Consider the following 12,031-nt stretch of genomic DNA (forward strand, 5'->3'; position numbering starts at 1 on the left):
ATCAGTAGCTTCGTTCCGGTTACGTATTGCTCTCCCCCACGCCGACCCCCCACACCTGGCACCCATACCTTGATTCCTCCCACACACACCCCCCATACACACCTGACCCCCCACACCCTGGCCCCCACACACACACCTGACCCCCCACACACACCTGACCCCCCACACACACACCTGACCCCCCCACACACAGCCCCCACACACACAGCCCCCAGCCCCCACACACCTGACACCCCACACAGTCCTCCTCCACACACACCCCCAGCCCCCCACACACAGCCCCCCCACACACCTGGCCCCCCACACACCTGACCCCCACACACACCTGACCCCCACACACACCTGGCCCCCACACACACACACCTGACCCCACACACACACCCCTGCCCCCTCACACACTGGCCCCCCCACACACATCCCAGTCCCCCACACACACACACCTGACCCCCACACACACACACCTGACCCCCACACACACACACACACACACACCTGACCCCACACACACCTGACCCCTCACACACCTGACCCCCCTCACACACACTCCAGCCCTCCCACACACCTGACCCCCTCACCTACCCCACACACCTGACCCCCTCACACACCTGACCCCCCCACACACACCTGCCCTCCACACACACACACACAGTCCCCCTCCCCCCCACACACACCGGACCCCATACACCTGACTAATACATCTGGCTACTCAGGTCTCGCCCTCGGAACTTGAAGAAATCATCTGCCAACATCCCGGCGTGGTGGATGTGGGCGTAGTGGGCGTACCGGATGAGAGTATGGGTGAAGCTCCTAGGGCGTTTATCGTGACTAGGGACAATTCACCAGGAGGATATACACAGGTAAACCCACCAAATTAAGGTGATATCTTACCTGCCGTAGCTACGTCAGGATATAGTTGAAAGTGAGTCAATCCCCCAGGCATAACTGCTCATTTGGGATCATGTTATACAGTACACAGGGAGGCTGCGTGGCCGACACTGCACTCGTCCTCGCTCATCTGTAAAGTGAAGTAACCATTCACAGCAACAATCTATAGTGAGCTTTACTTCACCACTTAATAAGCTCACTGAAGTAAGCTTAACCACCTCTAAAATATTGACCTTTCCCTGAAGTGTGGTTTACCTAAAACAGTTTTATCGTGTTTAAGCGAATTTAAGCTTCTTAAATAAGCTTTAGTTTTTTTGGATAAGCTCATCAATTCTCTTAAGCTTTACATCCCTTAAGTATGCATTATATTCTCTTAATTAAGCTTCTCCATCTCCAAGGTAAGTTTAATTTTTTGTAAGTGGGCTTTACTTTCCTTAAGTAGGGATAGGTAACTTTATTAAAGCTTCAGTTTCTTTAAGTAAACTTCACTTCCTTTACTTAAGTAAGCTATATCCTCATCTACTTCATTAGTTAAATAAGCTTAATTTCCTTTCACTTAAGTAAGCTTCACCTTCTTTCTCTGAGATAAGGCTTCACTTTCAGCTTCCTGAAGCCTCGAGTCGCTCGCCTGCATCTGGCAGCAGGGGATCTTCTTCGTTGAAGCTTTACCGAGAAACGCCACTGGGAAGCTTCTTCGCCAGGGCTCTGAAAAAGATGGGTGGCAGTTGAAGCCCATGATCCTGTATTTCTAGAAACCGGCCCTTTAGTGAAGCCCTGGTACTTATATTTTTTAGTCTAGTTCTTAAATGTAGCCTTGAACCTGTGTTTTATAAAATTGGTATTTTAGCTGAAGCTACTGGAGAGAGTGGGTAGAAGCTAAATTGAAGAGAACCTTAGCTGAATGTGCATGTGAGGAACAGAGAACCAACGGCCGAGACTCACAAGATGGGTTTGAGACCACGAGACATCCAGCCGATTTCTCCAGTCGTTCAGGAGCTAACACCATGAGATGGGTGTCCAAGTTCTCTCACTAGTCGCACACATCAGTTAGGCGTACGACTGATGTGTGGGAGCTCCAGTTGATCCCGAACGACTGAAAACGGCTAAATGATTAGGAAGGTAATAAACTTAGCAACTTCTCACAGCCATCTGCTCCCCCACAGCCATCTGCTCCCCCACAGCCATCTGTTCCCCCACAGCTATCTGCCTCCCACGGTCGTCTGCCCCCCCACAGTCATCTCTTCCCACAGCCATATACTTCCCACAGCCATATACTTCCCCAGCCATCTCCTCCCCCACAGTTATCTACTTCCACACAGCCATCTGCTCCCCAGCCATCTGCTCCCCACAGCCATCTGCTCCCCCAGCTATCTGCCTCCCACAGTCGTCTGCCCCCACAGTCATCTACTTCCGCCATCTACTTCCCCACAGCCATCTGTCCCCCACAGCCATCTACTTCCCCACAGCCATCTGCTCCCCCCAGTTATCTCTTTCCCCAGCCATCTGCTCCCCCACAGCCATCTGCTCCCCACAGCCATCTGTCCCCCCACAGCCATCTGCTCCCCACAGCCATCTGCTCCCCACAGTTATCTACTTCCCCCACAGCCATCTGCTCCCCCACAGTATCTGCTCCCCACAACCATCTCCCCACAGCCATCTGCCCCCACAGCCGTCTGCTCCCCCACAGCCGTCTGCCCCCACAGCCCGTAGGGTCCTCTGTAGCACTCACACAATGTCACTTGGACTATTCCTGCTCATTGTGGTACTCTTCTGCCTAATTGCCAGTCAGCTCAAATCATTCCACACAAGGCAGTTGGGTTGAGTTGTTGGGTTGGGTTGGTTGGTTGGTTGGTGGTTAGGTTTTGGTGGTTGGTTTTGGTTGTTGGGTTGGGTTAGTGGTTGGGTTGGGTTAGTTAGGTTGGGTTAGGTTGGTTAGGTTAGGTTAGGTTAGGTTAGGTTAGGTTGGGTTGGGTTGGGTTTGAGTCGAGTTAGTTTAGTTTAGTTTGGGTGTAGACGTGTGTGTGGGTCTGGAATGCAACATGGCGTATATATATATATATATATATATATATATATATATATATATATATATATATATATATATATATATATATATATATATATATATATATATATATATATATATATATATATATATATATATATATATATATATAAAATCAGGTGTTGTGTTTTATTCGTTTTTTTTTTTTTTTTTTTTTATGAAATATAACAGAGTCTAAGATTGCTTTTGTATACTGGTGGTCCAGCGGTTAGCGTTCCCCGGTCTGATCTCATGGGCTCGTGGGCCGTGGGTTCGAATTCTGGCGGGTTGAGGTGAACTTAAGGTTTTATCCATTTCACAAGATGTATTGTGATTCGTGTAACCCATGTTTAACTAACTGGGAGAACAGGTTGTTTTGATGGTGTAGCTGTTCATTCTGGGTAATATATATTAATAACCGAAGATCCGTTAAGAATAGTTTTTAATTCCCTTCCCCTGAGAATGGAGAAAGAGTAAAAGTAAGTTAATAAATTGAAATAAGAAATAAGGAAATAATACACTTTTATTACAACTGCTCTTCAACAACTAAGGTCATTAAGCTGTTTAACGCTTTGATTTAACTACCGACTCCAGGGTCCCTGCTGTTTACTGTACACCTAACGTAATATTTCACCCACATTTATATAAAATACTCATCTCTTTGAGTTACTGGCAGTCACCTTCAACACTTGCTATCATATTCTTTAATAATATTCTAACAAAGCCCGGGTGGGCTAATTCCAAAAAAAAAAATCATGAATGTTACCATGGCTCCATACATCATCGTGCTGACGTGATTTATGCCTTTAACCACGGAATATACAGTAAAGCAAGGATATTGAACTCCCCTTAAAACTTATTATTCTCTTTGTGGCTTCCGTGACGCGTTGGACTCTCATAAGAATGTTTTGGTATTTGCATAAACTTATTGAAAAATACGTTTCGTAGAAAATACTTTTGTTTTTATTTATCTTGAACAAGGTGGATTCAGGGGTCCTCAGGGTCGACCCCCCCTTTTCATCATAAAATTCAATATTTTTCTTTAATGCAGTACTGTACTGTAATGTACTCAGGCATTTTTGTATAGTAAAAGTAATTACTATTGACTTAGGAATATCTCCTAATATCAAGTGCATATGGCTTCAAAGTGGCCTCAAAATGACCATGATATTGGTCAGATTTAACACAAATTCTGGGGGCCTACAGCGCCCCACCCTTCCCTCCCCAGATGGGTGGGCTCACTGTGCTTGCCATGTTCCCCCCACCAACTTCCTTGACCTCTTCCTTTTGTTCCTGGATCCGCCCCCGTATTCGGAGATATAATTATGCTTCATCTTATAATTAAATATTAAAATTGTTTTAATTTGCATTTTCTTTGATTCTCAGTAAGTGGGATTAAATTATAGTATAATATTCATATTATACAGACACCGTGGTGCCCTCTTCTGACTGGTTAGGAGGTTGGCCCAATACTTAGGCTCACCAAACATTAGTGTCTCTTAAAGTCATTACAAGTTTGAACTTTATCCTTGCTTTTATTGAAGCCAATGCAATTCGATCAAGAACAGGTGAGTGGGTCCTCAGTGGGAAGCAAAATAAGTCTGGCAACCCTGTTCCACACTGTTTTTTGAACTTTCTTCAGTAGATAATTAGACAGGTAGACTCATAAGAGTTACAATAGTCAACTTGAGACAAAATAAGTTTTCTTAAACAATCCAATTCTTAATATCAATCCTAAGTTAACCTAATGTAACCCTACCTAACAACCTAATAGGACCCTCCCTAACTTAACCTAATGTAACCCCTACTCTAACCAACCTAGTACCAACCTAACCTTTCTTAACCCATGTACCCTACCTGCAGTAACACCCTAACCTGGCCCAACCTCCTCTTGCCTAATGTAACCCTACCTAATAACTTCACTGCCCTAACCCAGCTAATGTAACCCTCCCTACTTAACTAATGTAACCCTCAACCTAATGTAGCACCCTCCAACCTAGTAACCTCACTGGCCAACCTAATGTAACCCCTAACCCAACCTAATGTAACACTATAACCACAACCTAATGATACCATTTCTTACCCTAATGTAAACCTCTTTCTACTTAACCTAATGTAACCCTACCTAACCAACCTAATGTAACCCTACCTAACAACTTAATGTAACCCTACTCTACATCAACCCAATGTAACCCTACCTAACTAACCCTAATATAACTACCTAACTTAACCTAATGTAACCCTCTCTACTTAACTAATGTAACCCTACCCTAACTTAATGCTTCCTAACCCACCTATGTAACCTCCTAACCTAACCTAATGTAACTACCTAACCACAACCTATGTAACCTACTCCTAACTTAACCTAATGTAACCTCTCCACAACTAACCTATGTAACCCTACCCTAATCAACCCTAATGTAACCTATAACAACCTAATGTAACCTCTCTCAACTTAACCTAATGTAACCCTACTCTTAACCAATTGTAACCCTACTCTAACAACCTAGCCCTACCTAACTTAACCTAATACCCTACCTAACAACCTAATGTAACCCTACTTTCTTAACCTAATGTAACCCTACTCTACTTAACCTAATGTAACCTACCTAACCCAACTTAACCTAATGCAACCTATCTAACCCAACCTAATCGCCCTACTCTAACTTAACCCTGTAACCCTACCCTAACTTAACCTAATGTAACCCTACTCTACTTAACCTAATGTAACCTCTAACTTAACCCAATGTAACCCTACCCTAACTAACCTAATGTAACCCTACCTAACAACCTATGTAACCTCTCTACTTAACTAATGTAACCTACCTAACAACCTAATGCAACCCTATACCAACCTAATCCTTAACCTCTACTTAACCTAATGTAACCCTACTCTACCTTGTACTTGCCTAACCCAACCCTACTTTTCACCCTACAACCTAATGTAACCCTACCCTAACTTAACCTAATGGAACCCTGCCCTAACTTAACCTAATGTAACCCTACTCTAACTTAACCTAATGTAACCCTAACCTAACTTAACCTAATGTAACCCTACCCTAACTTAACTTAATGGAACCCTACCCTAACTTAACCTAATGTAACCCTACTCTAACTTAACCTAATGTACCCCTACCCTAACTTAACCTAATGTAACCCTACCCTAACTTAACTTAATGTAACCCTACCCTAACTTAACCTAATGTAACCCTGCCCTAACTTAACCTAATGTAACCCTGCCCTAACTTAACCTGATGTAACCCTACCCTAACTTAACTTAATGTAACCCTACCCTAACCCTACTCTAACTTAACCTAATGTAACCCTACTCTAACTTAACCTAATGTAACCCTACCTAACTTAACCTAATGTAACCCTACCCAAACTTAACCTAATGTAACCCTACTCTAACTTAACCTAATGTAACCCTACCTAACTTAACCTAATGTAACCCTACGTAACTTAACCTAATGTAACCCTACCCTAACTTAACCTAATGTAACCCTACCCTAACTTAACCTAATGTTACCCTCCCTAACTTAACCTAATGTAACCCTACTCTAACTTAACCTAATGCAACCCTACCCTAACTTAACCTAATGTAACCCTACTCTAACTTAACCTAATGTAACCCTACCCTAACTTAACCTAATGTAACCCTATTCTAACTTAACCTAATGTAACCCTACTCTATCTTAACCTAATGTAACCCTACTCTAACTTAACCTAATGTAACCCTACCCTAACTTAACCTAATGTAACCCTACCCTAACTTAACCTAATGTAACCCTACCCAAACTTAACCTAATGTAACCCTACTCTAACTTAACCTAACGTAACCTTACCCTAATCCAAGTCCTAATGTAACCCTGTACCCTATCTTAACCTAATGTAACCCCATCCAACTTAACCTAATGTAACCCTACCTAACTTAACCTAATGTAACCCCTACCCAAACTTAACCCAATGTAACCCTACTCTAACTTAACCTAATGTAACCCCACCTAACTTAACCTAATGTAACCCTACCCAAACTTAACCTAATGTAACCCTACTCTAACTTAACCTAATGTAACCCTACCCTAACTTAACCTAATGTAACCCTACTCTAACTTAACCTAATATAACCCTACCCTAACTTAACCTAATGTAACCCTACTCTAACTTAACCTAATGTAACCCTACTCTAACTTAACCTAATGTAACCCTACCCTAACTTAACCTAATGTAACCCTACCCTAACTTAACCTAATGTAACCCTACTCTAACTTAACCTAATGTAACCCTACCCTAACTTAACCTAATGTAACCCTACTTAACTTAACCTAATGTAACCTAAACTTAACCTAATGTAACCCTACTCTATCTTAACCCTAATGTAACCCTACTCTAACTTAACCTAATGTAACCCTACCTAACTTAACCTAATGTAACCCTACCCTAACTTAACCTAATGTAACCCTACCTAACTTAACCTAATGTAACCCTACTCTAACTTAACCTAATGTAACCCCACCTAACTTAACCTAATGTAACCCTACCCAACTTAACCTAATGTAACCCTACTCTAACTTAACCTAATGTAACCCTACCCTAACTTAACCTAATGTAACCCTACTCTAACTTAACCTAATATAACCCTACCCTAACTTAACCTAATGTAACCCTACTCTAACTTAACCTAATGTAACCCTACTCTAACTTAACCTAATGTAACCCTACCCTAACTTAACCTAATGAGAGCCCTGCCTGGCCAACCCTGTGTGACCTGCTCTGCTTGGCCTGGTAGCAGCCCCGTACCTGGCAACCTAATGTGGCCCTGCGCCTGGCTTAACCTGAAATGTAACCCTCTCTGCTTAACCTAATGTGGCCCTGCCTGGCAACCTGTGTAACCCCTGCCCAGAGCTTAACCCACAATGTGACCTACTCTGGCAATCACAATGTAGCCACTGCCTAGCCCAACCCACAATGTAACCCTGCAGCAACCTGTGTAGCCCTGCCTGGCCAGCCTGTGAGCCTGCTGCCTGTGACTGTGTTGCTCCCTGCTTAGCCTGTGTGAGCCACTGCTCTGCTTGGCCTGTGCAGCTCTACACAGCAACCTAATGTGACCTACCTGGCAACCTGTGTAGCCCTACTCTGTGCCTAATGCCATACAACCCAACCTGTGTGTAACTCTCTGCTTAGCCTATGTGACCTATAAACCCGGCCTGAAGTGTGACCTGCCTGGCCCGGCTTCAATGTGACCCTGCAGGCTTGGCCTGTGTGACCCCTGCTCTAGCCCAGCCTGTGTGGCCTACCTGGCTGGCTAATGTGACCTCGTGACGGCCTGGTAGCGGCCTGCTGCAGCAACCCTGTGTGACCCTGCCTGCTTGGCCTGTTAGCAACTGCCTGGCCAACCTGGTAACACCAAGCAGCAACTGTGCCCCGTGACACCACCTGGCAGCCTGTGCCTGCCTGCTTGGCCTGTGCAGCCTACCCTGGCTGACACAATAATGTGACTGCTCTGCTTGGCCTGTGTGACCCCTACCTGCTTAACCCTAATGTGACCTCTCACTCTGGCAACCTAGTAGCAATCCTCTCTGCTTAACCTAATGTGGTCCTACTCTGCTTAACCTATGTATTTCACCTATGGCCTAATGTAACCCCTGCTCTGGCAACCTGTGTAATCCTGCTCCTGCTTGAACAATGTAATCCTGCTGGCTTAACCTAATGAGCCTACCTGGCAGCCTCATGTGACCTACTCTGCTTAACCTTATGTTTTAACCCCTTTCTGTAACTTTGTAAGCCTTCCTAGCAACCTAGTGTTACTCTGTGGCCTAATGTCCCTACTCTGCTTTATTTAGCCCCTCTAGCAACCTAATGTAGCCTGCTTAACCTGTGACCCTTCCCTGGCAGCCCCTGCTCTGCTTGGCCTGTGTGACCCTTTCTGGCCAGCCTGTTTGGCCTGTATAGCCCGGCCTGTTACCCTGTTCTGGCAACCTGTTGACTGCCTGGCTTGACTTCAAGTAGCGGCCTTCCCTGGCTTGACCTGTGTGACCCTGCTCTGTTAACCTGATGTAGCCTGCCTGGCAGCCTGTGTGACCTACGTGGCCCTGTGTGGCCCTACTGCTTGGCATATTGTGGCCCTGCCTGGCAACCTGTGTTGCCCTGCCTGGCAACCTAATGTGACTGCTCTGCTTCAGCCTAGTGTAGCCTACCTAGCCCAGCCTGTGTAGCCCTGCCTGGCAGCCTGTGTTGCCTACTCTGCTTAACCCCTATTGTAGCCTTACTCTGGCAACCTGTGTGCCCTGTATGGCAGCCTGTGGCCCCTGCTCTGGCTTAACCTAGTGATGACACTACTATGGCAACCTGTGTAACCTCCCCTGGCAACCTAATGTAGCCTCTCTGGCTTGGCCTGATGTGGCCACCTAGCAGCTTGTGTGTGGCCTGTGGCGGCTTCAGTGTGGCCTACCTAGCCTGTGGCTTTAATCCTGGCAAGACTGTGTTGCCTCCTGGCAAACTAGTGTGACCCTGCTCTGGGCCTGTGCTGGCCTGCCTGGCCAGCCTGTGTAGGCCTGATCTGTGCTTGGCCTGGTGTCGCCACCTGGCAACCTTGTGGCCCTGCCCAGGCTTGGCCTAGTGTGGCCCTGCCCAGGCTTGGCTATGTAATCCCTGCTCTGCTTGGCCTGGTGTGGCCCTGCCTGTGGCCTGATGTAATACCTGTCCTGTGCAGCCCTAGCCCTGACTTAACCTTGTGGCCCTGCCCCTAGCCTGTGTTGCCCTCCTAGCTTAACCTAATGTAACCTACTCTGTAACCTAATGCAGCCCTACCTAACCCAACCTAATGTGGCCTATATAGCAAACCTGTGTAGCCTTGCCTGGCAGCTTTAATGTGGCCTGTTCTGGCAACCTGGTAGCCCTGCTCTGTCTTGGCCTAATGTAAGCTATTGTTTTGTGGTACCTAGCAACCTGTGTGAGCCTACCTGGCAACCTGTAATGTAACCCCTGCCTAGCAACCTAATGTAGCTTCTTGGCTTAACCTAATGTATTTCACCTAGCAACCTGTGTAACCCTGTGTAGCCAACCTATGTGTCACTATATACCTAACCTATTGTGAGCCTACCCTAACCCAGCCTGTGTAACCCTGCTCTGCTTAACCTATGCCCTCCTGCAACCTATGTAACCTTTCTCTGACCCAGCCTAATGTAACCCTACTCTGCTTAGCTGTGCCCTACCCTGGCACCTGTGTAACCCTGCTCTAACCAGCCTGTGTAGCCCTGCTCCTGGCTAGCCTAATGTGACCCTGCTCTGGCTTGGCCTGGTGGCCCTGCTCTGGCTTGGCCTGTGTGGCCCTGCTCTGCTTCCCGGCCTGTGTGACCCTGCCTAGCCCGGCCTGATGTGGCCCTGCCTGGCAACCTGTGTAGCCTGCCTGGCTAGCCTGTGTGGCCTGTCTGCTTGCCGGCCTGTGTAGTCCCTGTCTGCCCAGCCTGTGTGATCCTGCTAGCAACCTGGTAGCAACTGCCTACTTAGCCTAGTGAGCCCTACTCTGCTTAGCCTAATGTGACCCTGCTCTGGCAGCCCTGTGTGGCCCTGCCTGGCCCAACCTGATGTCCCTGCTTAGCCTGTGTGGCCCTATCTGACCTTGTGCCTACCCTGCTTCTGTGGCAACCCTACCCCAAGCAACCTATGTGACCTGCTCTGCTTGTCACCTTGTGGCCTGCTCTGGCAGCCTGTGTGACCCCTGCGTGGCATCCTAATGTGGCCTGCCTGGCCCCCTGTGGCCCTGCCTGGCAAGCCCTGTGTTGGCCTGGCAGCTGTGTGACCCTGTTCTGCAGCCTGTGTGGCCTGCCTGGCAGCCTGGTGGCCCTGCCTGGCCAGCCTGTGTGACCTGCTCTGGCACCCTGTGCCAGCCCTGGCAGCCACTATGTGGCCCTGCTCTGTAACCCCTGTGTGACCTGCTGTGGCCTGTGTGGCCCTGCCTGGCAACCTGTGTGACCCTGCCCCAGGTTGGCCTGTGTGACCTGCTCTGTGACCTGTGTGGCCTGCCCTGGCCAGCCTGTGTGACCTGCTGGCCGGCCTGTGTGACCTGCTCTGGCCTGTGTGACCTGCCTGGCTTGGCCTGGTAGCGGCCTGCCTGGCTTGGCCTGTGTGTGGCCTCTACAGCCCCTGTGTGGCCTGCCTGGCGGCCTGTTGGCGGCCCTGCCTGGCGGCCCAATGTGGCCTTGCCTGGCGGCCTGGTGGCGCTGCTCTGGCCCGGCCTGGTGGCCCTGCCTGTCCCGGCCTGGTGGCCTGCTCGGCGGCGTGTGACCCTGCCTGGCGGCCTGGTGGTCTGCTCTGGCGGCCGTGTGGCCTGCGGCCTGGTGGCGGCCTGTCAGCGGCCTGTGTGGCCTGCTCTGGCCCGGCCTGGTAATTGCGGCCCTGCCTGGCTTGGCCTGTTAAAGGCCCTGCCTGGCAGCCTGGTGTGTTTGCTCCTGGCCGGCCTGTGTGACCCTGCTCTGGCAACCTAGTGGCGGCTTCCTGCTTGGCCTGTGTTGGCCCCCCTCAGCAACCTAATGTAACCTGTCTGCTTAGCCTAATTTAAGCCTGCCTAGCCAACCTAATGTAACTTCTATGTTACTTAACCTGTGCCTTCCCTGTAACCCTAATGTGCTTCTCTGGCCTGTCTTGGCCCTTCCCTGGCAACATAATGTGGCCTTCTCTGTAACCTAGTGTGGCCTACTCTGTCCTTAATGTGAACCTGCTCTGGCAGTCTGTGTGCCCTGCCTAGGCTTGACACCTGTAATGTGGCCCTGGTCTGTGGCCTGTGTGGCCCTTCCTAACACAGTGTGTAGCCTGCATGTGTATAATGTAGCCTGCCTTTGCATGTGTGGCCTACCCTGCTTCTGTGTTACCTCCCTGTTAACCTTTGTAGCCTGTACTCTGTAGCTTTGTTTAGCCTAACCTAAGTGTGTCCCTGCCTGTAGCCCTGTGTAAGCCTGTCTGCTTAGTGTGTGACCTTTCCTAGCAACCTAATGTAGCCCTCTGTAACCTGAATGTGGCCTTCTGGCAACCTAATGTAGCCTGCCTGGCAACCTGTGTAGCCTACTGAGGCTTAACCTGTGTGGCTTGTGTGCATGGCTTCTA

At 48.2% G+C, this 12,031-nt stretch overlaps 1 protein-coding gene across 1 annotated transcript; it reads left to right on the forward strand.

Annotated features, from left to right (window-relative positions):
• Positions 1-710: 710 nt before the first annotated feature.
• Positions 711-2,707, forward strand: LOC121874977 (DBF4-type zinc finger-containing protein 2 homolog; the record flags this gene model as incomplete). Its single annotated transcript, XM_042379325.1, has 3 exons — positions 711-857; positions 1,268-1,283; positions 2,049-2,707. Coding segments are annotated over 3 exons (822 nt in total), but the record flags the coding sequence as incomplete, so codon positions are not given.
• Positions 2,708-12,031: the final 9,324 nt, after the last annotated feature.

The sequence above is a fragment of the Homarus americanus genome, unplaced genomic scaffold, assembly GCF_018991925.1.
Source record: "Homarus americanus isolate GMGI-L3 unplaced genomic scaffold, GMGI_Hamer_2.0 scaffold17032, whole genome shotgun sequence".
NCBI classification, from domain to species: domain Eukaryota; kingdom Metazoa; phylum Arthropoda; class Malacostraca; order Decapoda; family Nephropidae; genus Homarus; species Homarus americanus.